The 15838-nt window shown below is 45.9% G+C and overlaps 1 protein-coding gene and 1 long non-coding RNA gene across 2 annotated transcripts; one reads left to right on the top strand and one right to left on the bottom strand.

The window, feature by feature from the left end:
* Window positions 1-756: 756 nt before the first annotated feature.
* On the top strand, window positions 757-1960 carry LOC137095493 (uncharacterized). The gene is made up of 2 exons (XR_010908856.1): window positions 757-978; window positions 1669-1960. It is a non-coding gene; the product is annotated as an uncharacterized lncRNA (long non-coding RNA).
* A 2560-nt stretch (window positions 1961-4520) lies between these two features.
* Window positions 4521-6815, bottom strand: LOC137095575 (histone-binding protein RBBP4-like). Its single transcript, XM_067462355.1, has 5 exons — window positions 6649-6815; window positions 6383-6528; window positions 5177-5350; window positions 4706-4821; window positions 4521-4598 (listed from the first exon to the last, which is right to left on the bottom strand). The coding sequence occupies exons 1-5, from the start codon at window positions 6705-6707 to the stop codon at window positions 4521-4523; spliced, it is 573 nt and encodes a 190-aa protein (XP_067318456.1). The 5' UTR covers window positions 6708-6815.
* Window positions 6816-15838: the final 9023 nt, after the last annotated feature.

The following is a 15838-nucleotide window of genomic DNA, read 5'->3' on the forward strand; positions in this document are numbered from 1 at the left end:
AGGGACCCAGAAGGGAGGTTGAAGCCATGCGGGTTCATCTCGAAAAAGTTCAGCGAAACTGAACGAAACTGGCCGGTGTGGGAAAAAGAGGCCCTGTCGGTAGTGAGGGCCCTAGAGACATGGAGGCACTTATTAGAAGGAAGCGGCATCCCCTTTGAAGTGTGGACCGACCATAAAAACTTACAATACCTCACTTCGCCCAGGCAATTGTCAGCGAAGCAAATAAGATGGGGGCAGTATTTCAGCAGATTTGATTTCAAGCTGCGTTTCCAAAAGGGGAACCAAAATGTGGTCGCAGACGCGTTGTCAAGAATGCCGGAGGATGGAGGGAGGGGACGAGGCCCAAAGGGGAGCATATTCTCAGAACAGCAGTGGGGCATGGCAGTACAAACCCGAGCGCAAAAGGAGCGCAGTCAAAGGCTGGTGGGGATTGAGAGCAAGGACGGGGGATGGGAGGAGGAGATAAGACAAGCATGCAGGGAGGATGAGTGGCTGGAAAGAAATAAGGAAAAGGTGGAATGGAAGGATGGATTGGGATTTGTGCACAGGAAGCTATATATCCCAGGCAACCTAAGGGAAAAAATGATGATTAGATGCCATGGCAACAAGGGGGCAGGACACTGGGGAGTGACAAAAACCCTGAAAATGTTGGCACGACAGTGTTGGTGGCCCGGGATGAGGGGTGACACCAAAGTGTATGTATCCAAATGTAATGCGTGTGCACAAAATAAGGCAACCACACAAAAACCAACGGGGTTATTGCAAAAGGTGGCAGAGCCATCAAGACCTTGGAGGGTGATTGCTATGGACTTTGTGGGTGAACTCCCAGTCAGCAGGGGTCAGCGCTATATATGGACAGTGATGGATTTATTCTCAAAACAAGCACATTTCATAGCGCTGCCTAAATTGCCATCTGCAGAGAAATTGGCTGAGTTGTTTATCAAACATATCTACCGGTTGCATGGTTGTCCGGACCAGGTAATTAGTGATCGAGGGGTACAATTTACAGCCAGGTTCTGGGAAGGTTTCATGCAATTGATGGGGGTGGAAAGAACCTTGAGCTCAGCGTTCCATCCCATGACAAATGGGGGGGTCGAGCGCACACAACAGACCTTGGGAATGTTCCTAAGAACATACACAAACCAATGCCAAACTGACTGGGCCGATCTACTCCCGTTTGCAGAGATTGCGTACAATGGAGCCTGTCACGCATCCACAGGGAAATCCCCCTTTGAGGTAGTATACGGCATGGAAGTAACCCCTTTTCCCAAACTGCCGAGTTGGGGGGAAGAACTGGAGGGAAAGGAAGAATGGTCATACAAGATGAAAGCGAACTGGGAGGGAGTGGCAAAATCACTGCGAAAGGCACAGCGAAAATATAAGTTGTTTGCAGATCGGAAAAGGAGGGTAGGTGACAAATTGGAAGAAGGGGATTTAGTGTGGCTGAGCACAAAAAACCTTAAGTTAAATACCCCCTCTCGGAAGTTGTCTCCCAAATACGTCGGTCCTTTTAGGATTTCTAACAAGGTGAATGAAGTGACATATACCCTGAAACTACCTAAGGTATTGGGGAAAATACACCCAACGTTTCATTGTAGTTTGTTGAAAAAATACCAAGGTCCGCTAGATGAAGAAGGAACATAATGGTGACGTATATTTCCCTTCCAGGAAGAAGAAGAGGTGGAGGGGGACATTATGTCAGGACTCGGTTTCCTGGCCTTGGATGTTGGCGCACAAAACCGGATCCCTGACATGGAGAACTGATAAGGGATTGCAGCTGGTGGCCTTGGGAGGGGCCGTTGGTGGTTTGGCGGGGAATATTGCGCGGGATAATTGTCAGGCGGGAAGAGGGGATTCGAATGTGGGGGAGGGTATATAAGGGTTGACTTGTGTCTGTGCGCCAATCCTGGCTTTCATTGTGTATATGCATCCAGTAGTAAAAGTTTCCTGATTGATTACGGATTGGCGTCCTGTGTCTTTTCTGGGAGCGGCTGCTGTGAGCTTACACTCCTCTCTTGTAGTTTGAAGCCATTGTTCCGCGTCCTAGTCTCCAAGGAAGCAGAAAACAAGCTTGCTCCCTCCTCCCTGTGGCTTCCTCTCACATATTTATACATGGCTATCATATCTCCTCTCAGCCTTCTCTTCTTCAGGCTAAACATGCCCAGTTCCCTAAGCCGCTCCTCATAGGGCTTGTTCTCCAGACCCTTGATCATTTTAGTCGCCCTCCTCTGGACACATTCCAGCTTGTCAATATCTCTCTTGAATTGTGGTGCCCAATTGTGATATTTGTCAGGGGTGATTTGAATGCAATATTCCTGCTTCTTGGCAGGGGGTTGGACTGGATGGCCCATGAGGTCTCTTCCAACTCTTTGATTCTATGATTCTATGATTCTATGATTCTACGTGGGGCTGCCCTTGAAGACGGCCCGGAAGCTTCAGCTGGTTCAGCGCGCGGCAGCCATGTTACTAAATGGAGCGGGAGGCAGGGAGCACACAACGCCCTTGTTGTCCCAGCTCCACTGGCTGCCGATTTGCTACCGGACCCAATTTAAGGTGCTGGTTTTGGCCTACAAAGCCCTAAACGGCTCTGGCCCAAAATACCTTTCGGACCGCATCTTGGCCTACAAGCCCACGAGGACCTTGAGATCGTCTGGGGAGGCCCTTCTCTCGATCCCGCCTGCCTCACAGGCACGTCTGGCGGGGACGAGGGAGAGGGCCTTCTCGGTGGTGGCCCTCCGGCTGTGGAACACTCTCCCTGCAGACATCAGACAGGCGCCCTCCCTTATGTCCTTCCGAAAAAGCCTTAAGACATGGCTGTTCGAGAAGGCATTTAATTAAGTGCTATAAAAATGTGGTAAAGACGACTGGAAAGGAACAAGGAATATGAGATTGGTTATGATTCCACTATGAGACGAAGCGGATTTTTAGTGTAATTTTGTAATTGTTGTATTGTTAATATGTTGTTGTAATTGCCTCTTTGTAAATTGCCTTTTTATATGTGTTGTACACCGCCATGAGTCGCCCTAAAGGGCTGAGAATGGCGGTTAATAAATGCATCAAATAAATAAATAAATAAATAAATTCAACGCCTTAATTATGTTTACCTTTACTATGCTTGCCTATGATTCCAGGGAATTTCACTGCTTTCAATTGTAATTTTGCAATTTGCAGTTCTGTAGGAAAGGCTTTACTCCTTATCCCTCCTTATTACTTCTCGAGTGGAAAAAAAACAGCTCTCTCCTCTTATTTCTTCAAAGGAGGAACCAAATGACATACTGCCTTTTATAATCTGTTGTAACCTTCCAATTCCAATTTCAATTAGAGTTATTACTCAAAGTCTTTTTGTTGGCAGTGTAAGAAACTTTTTCCATGTTTGTATGATAGAACCAATTAGGAAATAACCTTTATAACCCAGAAACAGAAAATGTGTCACATAGCATAATAATAATAATAATAATAATAATAATAATAATAATAACAACAACAACAACAACGAATACTACTACTTTTATTTCTTACCTTTCTCTCCTCAGTGGCTCCCAAACCTTTTTTTACCAGGCCCACTTTGACCAGGGCCCATTTGACTGGGGACCACTTTGATCAGGGACCACTTTGTCCAGGGGCCACTCTCCAACATTAGTACCAAAAGGGGTCAGCTCTGTGGAAAGGAACGGAAATGAAATCAAATAAATAAATAAATAAAGAGGAAGAAGGTTCGCAGACCAGATTTTTGTTCTTGCAGTCCACTGGTGGGCCACGGCCCACAAGTTGGGAACCATTGCTCTAGATTCTAGAACAGGGGTCCTCAAACTTTTTAAATGGGGGGCCAGATTACTGCCCCTCAGACCATTGGAGGGCCAGACTATAGTTTCCTTAAAAAACGATGACCAAATTCCTATGCACACTGCACTTGTCTTATTTTGCTACTGTTATGAATCGTAATGTAAATATCTGATATGCAGGATGTATTTTTATTGTTACAATCTGAACCTAAAGCATAGTGATTAATCACAAAAACAATATGTAATTATACATTGTGAATAATTACAACGCGTGGCAGGGTCAGCTAGTTTCTTTATATAGGAAAAGGTCACCCAGGTGAGTTTATTCGCCGATGATACATTGCTATTTATTGAAAACATAGTAAGTAAAATGGATAAAATAAAGGATCCTTTACAGATATTTGGGAAAACAACAGGTTTGCAAGTTATTTGGAACAAGTCAGAAATGATGCTACTTAATTATACAAAGAAAGAAGAAAAAGACTTTATAGAACGGAGCCAAATGGGAATTAGAATTAAGAATCAGTTAAATTACCTGGGAGTAATAATAACAAAGGGTTTAAAAGAAATGGAAGAGGTAAATGTAGTAACATTGAGAAAAGGTGTTCAAAAATGTCAATAGATTATGAAAATATACATTTACCTTGGTTTGGAAGGATAGAATTAGTAAAAATGAAAATACTTCCAAAGATACATTTTATATTTAGGATGCTGCCACTTCAAATTACAGAAGAAGAGCTAAATAGATGGCAACAAATGATAAACAAGTATTGCAATGGTAGTAAAAGAAGCGCTGATGTCCCACAAGCAGATAGTCTTCAAGGAGAAAAGGTAGAGGAAAATACGCTCAGATAGAAGGCATAATTCACCTGGCAAATATAACATGTATGTGTGCCATGGCTAACTTAACATACAATACTAACATGATCATCAGATGCGCTAAGCAAATGCCCGCTAAGGTTTGGGTTCCAAGACAGACCATAGCCTTCTTTCTGGTGCCCACGGAGACGGAGATCTGGATTACATTCACCAGAAGGATCTGCAAAGAAAAGGGGTTCAGAATCTTGGCTCATTGTAATTATGCAGCGATCATGCGGCGATCTATTGAGAAGAAACATAGGAAGCTAAGTTTTGCTCCAAACCTGAAACTAGACATGAACAACTCAACTGTCTACTTTAAAAGCTTTTAACTATGAATTAAGAAACAGTTTTCCTAATTCAACCTTACACTTTCTTTGAAATCTTACTGGAAAATTCTCCCTTATGAGGACCCCTCATAAGGGAGTTTTGGCAGCTCTGACCCAGTGATCTCTGTGTGTAATTGGCTCCCACATTCCTGTTCAGGATTCAACTACAACTAAAAGATATAAGGCAAGATCAGTCTTGACAGATACCTGGTTTAGATGGGTGCTTGGTATAGTCAAACACCAGGACATTGCTGGATGGTGTCTTTGTTGCAATGATGCAAGGATTCTGGGGCATGTAGCATGCTCTATTCACTTCTCCTTCATGGTTGATTTTTATTTCAATCTCAATTTTTCCACTAACAGATCCAAAGCCTCCAAACTCTGAAGATAAATAAAACATTGATAACATCAATAATATCACCAGGGCCCCTGGTGACGCAGTGCATTAAACTGCTGAGCTGCTGTACTTGCTGATCGAAAAGTTGGAGATTTGAATCTGGGGAGCAGGGTGCACTCCTGCTGTTAGCCCCAGCTTTTGCCAACCTAGCAGTTCAAAAACATGCAAGTGTGAGTAGATAGGTACCACTTCTGGGGAAAGGCCTTACAGTCATACTGGCCACATGACCATGAAGGCATCTACAGACAATGCGGGGTCTTCACCTTAGAAATGGAGATGAGAACCACCCCCCAGAGATGGTCATAACTAGACTTAATGTCAGGGGAAACCTTTTCCTTTACTTAATATCAATTGTGCTCACTTATACAGAGAATTTAATATTTTAAAAATGTAAGAAATCTATGTCATATGCCATTACGGAAATGAAATAGCGGGGGGGGGGGGGGATATAACAATTGATAATCATGGTGGTTCAAACAGAGGACACCAACACTATTACATGGTGACCGCCCTCTCCCCTTTTACTGGAAGCAGTTGCAAACTATTCAGTTACATATGAATGCTTAACTTCAGGAAACAGAGCAGTATAATCTCCCCAATAACCTTTAAGGGATGTGACATCCCCAGATTTGGCAAATTTATCCAGATGTGTAACTATTGTCAGGTAGTATGCTAGGAGTTCTACAACAGGAAACTGTTGTACCGGAATATCAGTCACATTTCTGTACCGCTTTCACAGAAACTAGCTATTTTTGCAATTCTAGTTTCAAGACCCAAAAAGTAACTCAACACAATAGCAATTTGGAAAAGCAATTATTTACTTTCTCAAATTTTCAAAAACGCTACAAATAATGACATTTCTTAAAATGGGATCCAAGCTGCTGGCAAAATACTTTTGTCCTAACCACCTCATCATTGTCTCAACATCCACAATTAGAACAGAATTACTTACTGAGCTGCAAAGTAAAATACTGTCAGATAAAATGAGGGAAAAATTCTCTGTATAATTATCTTACCTCCCTTCTCACTATCATAATGTGAAGCATCAAACTGTGCATCATCATTCGGAAGCTGGATGCTGGAAATCACAAGGTGGTTTTGCTCATCAGAGGTGTGGGTCCCAAGCACTAGTCGATGGATACTGAAGTCTTTGCCTTCAGGTCTGCAATGCAATCAAAGGGAAACAATCTCGTTTTAGCTGGGACTCCATTCACTGATTAGGTCCTACTGTATTACACCACGTTAGCAATTACTTTAAAGCTACCACTCACGAAAGACTTACCTGGTTACATCAGGAAGCCACTGAGCAGTCAAGCTGGGCCATTCCAGTGCATGCGTCATTACAAGATCATAGAGAAACGGTGTATTCTTTTTCCATATTTTATATTCTTCATTAATCACCCGTTCCTCCACTGCATCATCAAAGGCAGCTAGATAAATAAGAAAATCATGAACACAATTAATATTGACACAGAAGCCTAAAACCTAAAAGCCTAAAAACAGAAGCCTAAAATTGCTCCCTAACAGAAAATACCTTGAACCTGAAATAGAAGAAAAACAATTCAGTATTTACAATCTTTCCCATGTTCACATTGTGTTGTAATGGATATCTCCAAATTCTCAGAAGGAATAGGAAATGCACCAAAGGAGTTTGGTCGTATCAGGAGTGACTCCTGGCGTGAGAAAATTGGCCGTCTGCAAGGACGTTGCCCAGGGGACGCCTGGATGATTTTTGATGTTTTTATCATCCTTGTGGGAGGCTTCTCTCATGTCCCCGCATGAGGAGCTAGAGTTGACAGATGGAGCTCATCCGCTTCTACCCGGATTCAAACCTGTGGCCTGTCAGTCTTCAGTCCTGCCGGCACAGGGGTTTAGCCCACTGCGCCACCAAAGGAGTGCAACAGATCTGCTGGGTCATGCAGAAATAAAGGCAGCTTATTTGAGACTAATTTACCAAACCTAACAGCATTTAAAGTGGCTAGGACTGCGCTGTGGGGACAGTACTCATCGGAAATTATTTTCATTAAATGAATGGTTGCACAGTTTTTATTTGTAACTAGCTGTACCCTGCCACGCGTTGCTGTGGCCCATTGTGGAGAAATGGGAAAGAAAGAAAAGAGGAAGAGCTGGTTTCTAAGCTATCAATACACAACGGAAGTGGCAAAGTGTCAACCTAATACAGGCCCATTTCAGTCTCCTCGAGGTCAAAGGGTTCTATGGATGTGTGGAAGGGCCCTGGGTTACCTGACTCCACACTGCCATATAACCCAATTCAAAGATTTTATATAGGTATTGTTGTCATTATAGACATATAGATATTATTATAGGCATTTAGATATTATTATTATAGATACAAATATTATTATTAAAGCTATATATGTATTAGTATTATAGATGTTATTTTTTATGAATTTCATATCAAAAGCATTGTATAAATTAGTATAAAACTGAGTAAAAATAGAAGGAGCATAGAGCTCAATATCTTTTGAGCAAAAACAGGCTTATTTGGTATGGATATTATTAGAAACCTATAGATATTATTAGACATATAGATGTGATTTTTTATTGTTATTTTATAGATATTATATAGCTATTATTATTATAGATGTATAGATATTATTATACTTTATATAGATGTTATTATTATAGACATAGATATTATAGGCATATAGGTATTATTGTTATAAATGTACAGATATTTTTGACAGAGATATAATAATTGTAGACATATGGATATTATTATAGACCTGTAGATATTATTATAGGCATAGAGACATTATTACAGACATATAGATATTATGATAGAAATTTAGTTATTATTGTTAAAGAAATATAGATATCATAGACATATATATTATTAGGGATTGATAGCTATTATTATGATGGATATATTATTATTATTGTACATATATTATAGCCCATGGTTGCTATAAAGTAAAAATGGATGGCCATCTTTTGGGAATGTTTTTATTCTGCCTTCCTGGACAGCCTTTGCTAACTCACAGAGCGTGGCTTTTTGTCCCTTCTTTGAATACTGGACTTCATTTCCCAGAATGCCTTCCCATAAGGCAGCGAGGCAAGAAGAAAAGGAACACACACTCTCTCTCTCCCTCTCTCTCAATCCTTTGGGAAGAGAGAAGCAGGGGGTAGGCATAGGGATAGACCGGCCACCTTTCCCTCTCTTGTGCTGCGCCTCCCCCCATCTCTCTCTCAGCGGTTGGGTTTTTTTCCCTCGTGCAGGAGCGAGGGAAAGTGTTCTTTTAACACAGGTTCTATATAGACATTTAGCCTTGTGGGGGTAACTTCTTTCTAGTTAATTATTGTTTATTTTTTTGAGTGGAGAACATAAATTGGGTTGTTAGGTGTATCGTGTCCAAATTTGGTGTCAATTCCCCCAGTGGTTTTTGAGTTCTGATGGTAGCACAAACAAACACTACATTTTTTTTTATATAGATTACAAGGCCACATCTAAGCCGCACCGAGTCCCTTGGGAAGATGGTAGTGGGGTACAAATAAAGTTTATTATTATTGTAGGTTTATTAAAACCTACAACAACCCAATTATTATTATTATTATTATTATTATTATTATTATTTGCAGGAGGTACATTCTCCAGCACATTTTGCTAGTTTTTCAATGGCTATCTTGTAGATATCTAATTCAACCTAGTTTATGGCACCCTCAAAAACGACATTCCTGGAGTACAACTACTTTTAATTAAACAGGAAATATCCCTTTCAAAGCAGGAACAGAAAACATTTCAAATCTTAGAATCATAGAGTTGGAAGAGATCTCATGGGCCATCCAGTTATAGTAATGTTGTTATTGAATGAATGTAGTTTGACACCACTTTAACTGCCATGGCTCAAAGCTATGGGATCCTGGGAGTTGTAGTTTCACAAGGCTTTGAGCCTTCTCTGCCCAAGAGGACCAAATTACAACTCCCAAGACTCTGTAGCACTTCATACCACTTTAAATGCCAAGTCTCAATGCTATAGGATCCTGGGAATTTGTAGTTCGGTGAGGCACCACAACTCTTGGAAAGAGAAGCCTAGAAAACCCTGCTAACCAACCTGTGCAAATGCAGCCCAGGAGACAAGAAAAATTGAGCATGGAAAAGTTAACCACCAAGAGCTTGTTCTTATATTTGGCAGTATGCAACAGAAATAAAATTTTACTTACATACTACTTTGATAAAGAACGCTCAAGAGGGCCTTGCAAAACTACCAACTCCCAGGATTCCATAGTCGTGTGCCATGGGGGTTAAAGTGATGTCAAACTGCATTCATTCAACAACACCCCATGCCCTCTCTATGCTATGGAGTCTTGGGAGTTGTAGTTTGGACCTCTTGGGCAGAGAAGGCTCAAGGCCTTGCGAATCTAAAACTCTCAGGATGCCGTAGCCATGAGCCATGATGATTAAAATCATGTCAACCTGCATTAATTCAACCACAACACCTTGGCTCTATGCTATGGAGTCTTGGAAGTTGTAGTTTGGCCTACTTGGGCAGAGAAGGCCCTGCAAAACTACAACTCCCAGGATGTCATAGCTGTGAGCCATGGCGGTTAAAGTAGTGTCAAACTGCATTCATTCAACAACAACATCCTGGCTCTATGCTATGGAGTCTTGAGAGTTGTAGTTTGGCTCTTTTGGTCTGAGGACCCTGAGAAACTACAACTTCCAGGATGTCATAGCCCTGAGCCATGACAGTTAAAGTGGTGTCAAACTGCATTCATTCAACAACACCCTGGCTCTATGCTATGGAGTCTTGAGAGTTGTAGTTTGGCCTTCTTGGGCAGAGAAGGCCCTGCAAAACTCCCAGGATGTCATAAGCCATGAGCCATGACGGTTAAAGTGGTGTCAAACCGCATTCATTCAACAACAACACCCTGGCTCTATGCAATGGAGTCTTGGTAGTTTGGCCCTTTGGGGCAGAAAAGACTCAAGGTCTTGCAAAACTACAAATCCCAGGATCTCATAGTGGTCAGCCATTGTGGCCGGGAGAGCTTTTGCACAATTAAAACTTGTGCACCAGTTGCGCCCGTTCCTTGGGAAGTCTAATCTGGCCACAGTGGTCCATGCTCGTTACATCCCGAATAGACTACTGCAACGCACTCTACGTGGGGTTGCCCTTGAAGACGGTTCGGAAACTTCAACTGGTTCAGGGAGCGGCAGCCAGGCTGCTCACCGGGGCGACATACAGAGAGCACACGACCCCTCTGCTGTGTCAGCTCCACTGGCTGCCGGATCAGTTCCGAGCCCAATTCAAGGGCATTGGTCAGTGACCCCCCGGGAGTGTCATGCTGTGCAGTTACCTTTCACTGCATATCAACCGTCCCCCAGTGAGACAGCCTCTAAGACATCCCAGGGGGGATGCTTGACCCTGCCCCCCCTGGGAATGGCTGGCTGCCTGCTTGCCTGCTGGGTGAAGGCCAATTCCCTTCCCCAAGTCCTCCCGGGGGGGCATTCATCAGTGACCCCCCGGGAGTGTCACGCTGCGCAGTTACCTTTCACTGCATATCTGCTGTCCCCCAGTGAGACAGCCTATAAGTCCTCCCGGGGGGGAAGCTTGACCCTGGCCCCCCGGGAATGGCTGGCTGCCTGCTTGCCTGCCTGCTGGGTGAAGGCCAATTCCCTTCCCCAAGTTCTCCCGGGGGGCATTGGTCAGTGACCCCCCCGGGAGTGTCACACTGCGCAGTTACCTTTCACTGCATATCTGCTGTCCCCCAGTGAGACAGCGTATAAGTCCTCCCGGGGGGGGCGCAAGCTTGACCCTGGCCCCCCCGGGAATGGCTGGCTGCCTGCTTGCCTGCCTGCTGGGTGAAGGCCAATTCCCTTCCCCAAGTCCTCCTGGGGGGGCATTGGACAGTGACCCCCCAGGAGTGTCACGCTGCGCAGTTATCTTTCACAGCATATCAGCCATCCCCCAGTGAGACAGCCTCTTAGACCTCCCCGGGGGGGGCTTGACCCTGGCCACCCCGGGAATGGCTGCCTGCTGCTTGATTGCTGGGTGAAGGCCAATACCCTTCCCGGCCTTCCCCAAGTCCTCCCGGGGGGCCTTGGACAGTAACCCCCGGGAGTGTCACACTGCGCAGTTACCTTTCACTGCATATCAGCCGTCCCCCAGTGAGACAGTCTCTTCCCGGGGGGGAAGCTTGACCCTGCCCCCCCGGGAATGGCTGGCTGCCTGCTTACCTGCTGGGTGAAGGCCAATTCCCTTCCTCAAGTCCTCCCGGGGGGGGGCATTGGACAGTGACCCCCCGGGAGTGTCACGCTGCGCAGTTACCTTTCACAGCATATCAGCCGTCCCCCAGTGAGACAGCCTCTAAGTCCTCCCGGGGGGGAGGCTTGACCCTAGCCCCCCCAGGAATGGCTGGCTGGCCGCCTGCTTGCCTGATGGGTGAAGGCCAACCAATTCCCTTCCCGGGGGGATATTGGGCAGTGACCATAGATGCATCCTCTGCATCTGGTTTCTTCCTCTTCCTTTTGACAACCAATGCCGTCTTGGAAGAAAAGGGATCCGTTGCACACCCAGTGACACCGAGGGAAAGTTCAATATTTATTTATTTATTTATTTATTTATTTACTGCGCTTATATACTGCAATTCTCAGCCCCCAAGGGCGACTCATTGCGGTGTACAACATGACAAAAAACAAGTGCAATCTACAGAGCATAGTGCAAAACAGTGTACAATTCATCATAATCATAAAAACATCTTAACCAATTTATTACTACATTTCGAATCGTCTCATCGTCAAGCCACAATCCGATCTCATTTCCGGTGTTCCATTCCTATGGTCAATTGCCAGTCATTGTACTATTGATCAAATGCCTTCTTAAATAGCCAGGTCTTTAGCTTACTGCAGAATATTAGCAGGGAGGGGTCTAGCCTGATGTCCACGGGAAGGGTGTTCCACAGCCGAGGAGCCACCACCGAGAAGGCCCTATCTCTCGTCCCCACCAGCCGTGCTTGTGAGGCAGGTGGAATCAAGAGCAGGGCCTCCCCGGAAGATCTCAAAGTCCTCGAGGGCTCATAGGCCGAGAGGTGGTCAGTTAGGTATTTTGGGCCGGAACCGTTTACGGCTTTATAGGCCAATGCCAGCACCTTGAATTGAGCCCAGTAGCAAATCGGCAGCCAGTGGAGCTGGTACAGCAGGGGGTTGTATGCTCCCTACGTCCCGCTCCTGTTAGTGTCATGGCTGCCGCACGTTGGACCAGTTGGAGCTTCCGGGCCATCTTCAAAGACAGCCCCACGTAGAGAGCGTTGCAGTAGTCTAAGCAGGATGTAACCAGAGCATGGACTACCGTGGCCAAGTCAGACTTCCCAAGATACGGGCGCAGCTGGCGCACGAGCCTAAGCTGTGCGAATGCTTCCCTGGTTACCGCCGAGACCTGGGGCTCCAGGCTCAGCGATGAATCCAGGATCACACCCAAGCTGCAAACCTGTGCCTTCAAGGGGAGCGTGACCCCATCCAGCACAGGCTGTAACCCTATACCCTGTTCGGCCTTGCGACTGACCAGGAGTACCTCTGTCTTGTCTGGATTCAATTTCAATTTGTTCGCCCTCATCCAGACCGTTACAGCGGCCAGGCACTGGTTCAGGACCTCGACAGCCTCCTTAGTAGCAGGTGGAAAGGAGTGACAGAGTTGGACATCATCTGCGTACAGATTACACCGTACCCCGAAACTCCGGATGATCTCACCCAGCGGCTTCATGTAGATATTAAACAGCATGGGGGACAGTATTGAGCCCTGAGGAACCCCACACGACAAAGGATGTGGGGTAGAATAGGTGTCCCCAATAACACCTTCTGGGAGCGACCCTCTAGGAATGACCGGAGCCACTGTAAGACAGTGCCCCCGAGACCCATCCCCGCAAGGCGCTCCAGAAGGATACCGTGGTTGACAGTATCGAAGGCCGCTGAGAGGTCCAGCAGCACCAACAGGGACACACTCCCCCTGTCGAGCTCCCGGCGCAGATCATCCACTAAGGCGACCAAGACTGTCTCGGTACCATGTCCCGGTCTGAAGCCAGACTGTGCCGAATCCAGATAATCCGTGTCTCCCAAGAATACCTGGAGTTGTGAGGCCACCATGCGTTCCAGGACTTTACCCAAAAAGGGAAGATTGGAAACTGGCCGAAAGTTGTCAAATTTAGTGGGGTCCAGTGATGGTTTTTTCAACAGCGGTTTTATTATAGCTTGTTTTAAGCTTACTGGAATTCTGCCTTCCCGAAGGGAGGCATTAACCACCACCTCAACCCACTCAGCCAATCCCCCTCTGGCCTCCTTTAGAAGCCAGGATGGGCAGGGGTCTAGGATGGATGTGGTAGGCCTCATTCCTCCAAGTATCTTGTCCACATCCTCGGGTTTCACCAATTGAAATGAATCCATCAAAATAGGACAAGCAGGTGCTTGTGTTACATCCTCAGAGACTGCCCTTAATATGGTGTCCAGACCAGAACGGATCAAAGCGACTTTGTCTGCAAAGAACCGAGCAAAAGCTTCACAGCGAGCTGCCAAGTTGTCAGGGACCCCGCCTAGGGTGGCGGGGTTTAAAAGACCTCTGACAATCCGGAACAACTCAGCCAGACGGTTCTTTGCGGACGCAATAGTGGCCGCAAAGAAAGTTTTCTTTGCGGCTTTTATTGCCGCGGCATATGCCCTTAAAAAGGACACAAACCGTGTTCGATTTGGCTCGCTCGGATCCGATCGCCACACGCTCTCTAGTTCCCTCTTCCTTCGCTTCATCGCTGCCAGCTCCTCAGTGAACCAAGGAGCTGGTTTAGCTCAGCTACTTGAGAGGGGACGTACCGGAGTGATCGTGTCAATTGCCCTAGTCATCTCCCCATTCCAGAGAGCCACCAGGGCATCAACAGGATCACCTACCGAGGTGGCGGGAAAGTCCCCAAGAGCCGTCAAGAATCCATCCGGATCCATAAGCCTCCTGGGGTGGACCAACTTAATGGGTCCTCCACCTCTGCGGAGGTTAGGGGGCGCAGTGAGCTTAAATCTGACCAGGAAGTGGTCGGTCCATGGCAACGGAGAGATGGACAACTCCTCAACACCGCCACCATCCTCCCATCCCTGGCAGAAAACCAAGTCCAATGTATGTCCAGCACAGTGGGTGGGGCCAGATACTTTTTGGGACAGCCCCATGGGGTTGCCATGGCAGACATGAAGTCCTGAGCCGCTCCTGAGAGGGTCGCCTTTGCATGGACATTGAAGTCTCCCAGCACAAGGAGCCGTTGAGACTCCAATGCCAGGCTCGAGACCACCCCCGCTAGCTCAGGTAGGGAGACTGTCGTGCAGCGAGGTGGACGGTACACTAACAGAATCCCTATTCTGTCCCAATCACCCACCCTCAGGTGAACGCATTCAAAATTTGTTGACTGCGGGATGGGACCCCTGGTCAGAGGGATGGAATCTCTATAGACCACTGAGACCCCGCCTCCCCGCCCTCCGGATCTTGGCTGATGCTGCACAGAAAAACCTGGTGGGCAAAGCTGGGTCAAATTCACACCTCCAGCTTCGTTCAACCAGGTCTCCGTGATGCACGCCAGATCTGCCTGCTCATCCAGGATTAGATCCTGGATGGCAGTGGTTTTCCCGTTGACAGATCTGGCGTTCAACAGCACCACCCTCAATCCGGAGGGACTGCCACTCCGGTTACACCAATTTACCATATTAGGAGACCTGTTTGGAATTGCTAGTGTAGTTTTATGATCCCTAGGCCGAATTAATGGTCTCCTTTTTCCGCCTCTCCCCCTCCCCACCACGACTTCTATGGGGGCCCCTTGGCTAGCGGAACACCTCCCCTCCTCCATGCCGCAGTCTATTTCCACGACCTTTATTTCTAACCCATTATTGGTTGCCTGGTTTGTTAAGGTCTTACTTTGCCATGTTCTTCCATTTCCTTTGTCCTCCCCCCCCCCCAGCCTGATCATTTCCCACGACCTCCAGCCCGTTATGTCCCGTATCCCTTCCACAAGAAATTAGCACCAAAGATAGTAAAATTAGGGAAGTAAGGGACCACATGAATAGTGGTGATAGACTACGTACAGCTGAAGCCGATCTTAAAGTGCACGTACTTAAATGCAAGGAGAACAATCTAGCGCTAGGCAGTATTTAAGGTGCGATCTTAAAGTGCAGTTCTTAAAGTGCAAGAAAACCAAGTCTAGTGCTAGCGCTACCTAATATACTCCAAGAAAGGAACAGCTGCCGGCAATGCTAAATTTAAGGTGATCCACCATGCCGTAGTGCGGTAATACTCAGTAGTGAATCAGACACCCCAGAGAATCTCAGGGTCTAGAGAAGGTCAGGGTATGAATACTCAAAGTAAAATTCACTTTATAGAAAATTTAAATTAACAAACGTTTCAAATTTTTATGTCATATGATGAAATTAATGACATTAAAAGACTACATTGGGAGATCGATTACAATAATTATCTATGTAATGAAAGAGAATG

Source organism: Anolis sagrei, chromosome Y, assembly GCF_037176765.1.
Source record: "Anolis sagrei isolate rAnoSag1 chromosome Y, rAnoSag1.mat, whole genome shotgun sequence".
NCBI lineage: Eukaryota > Metazoa > Chordata > Lepidosauria > Squamata > Dactyloidae > Anolis > Anolis sagrei.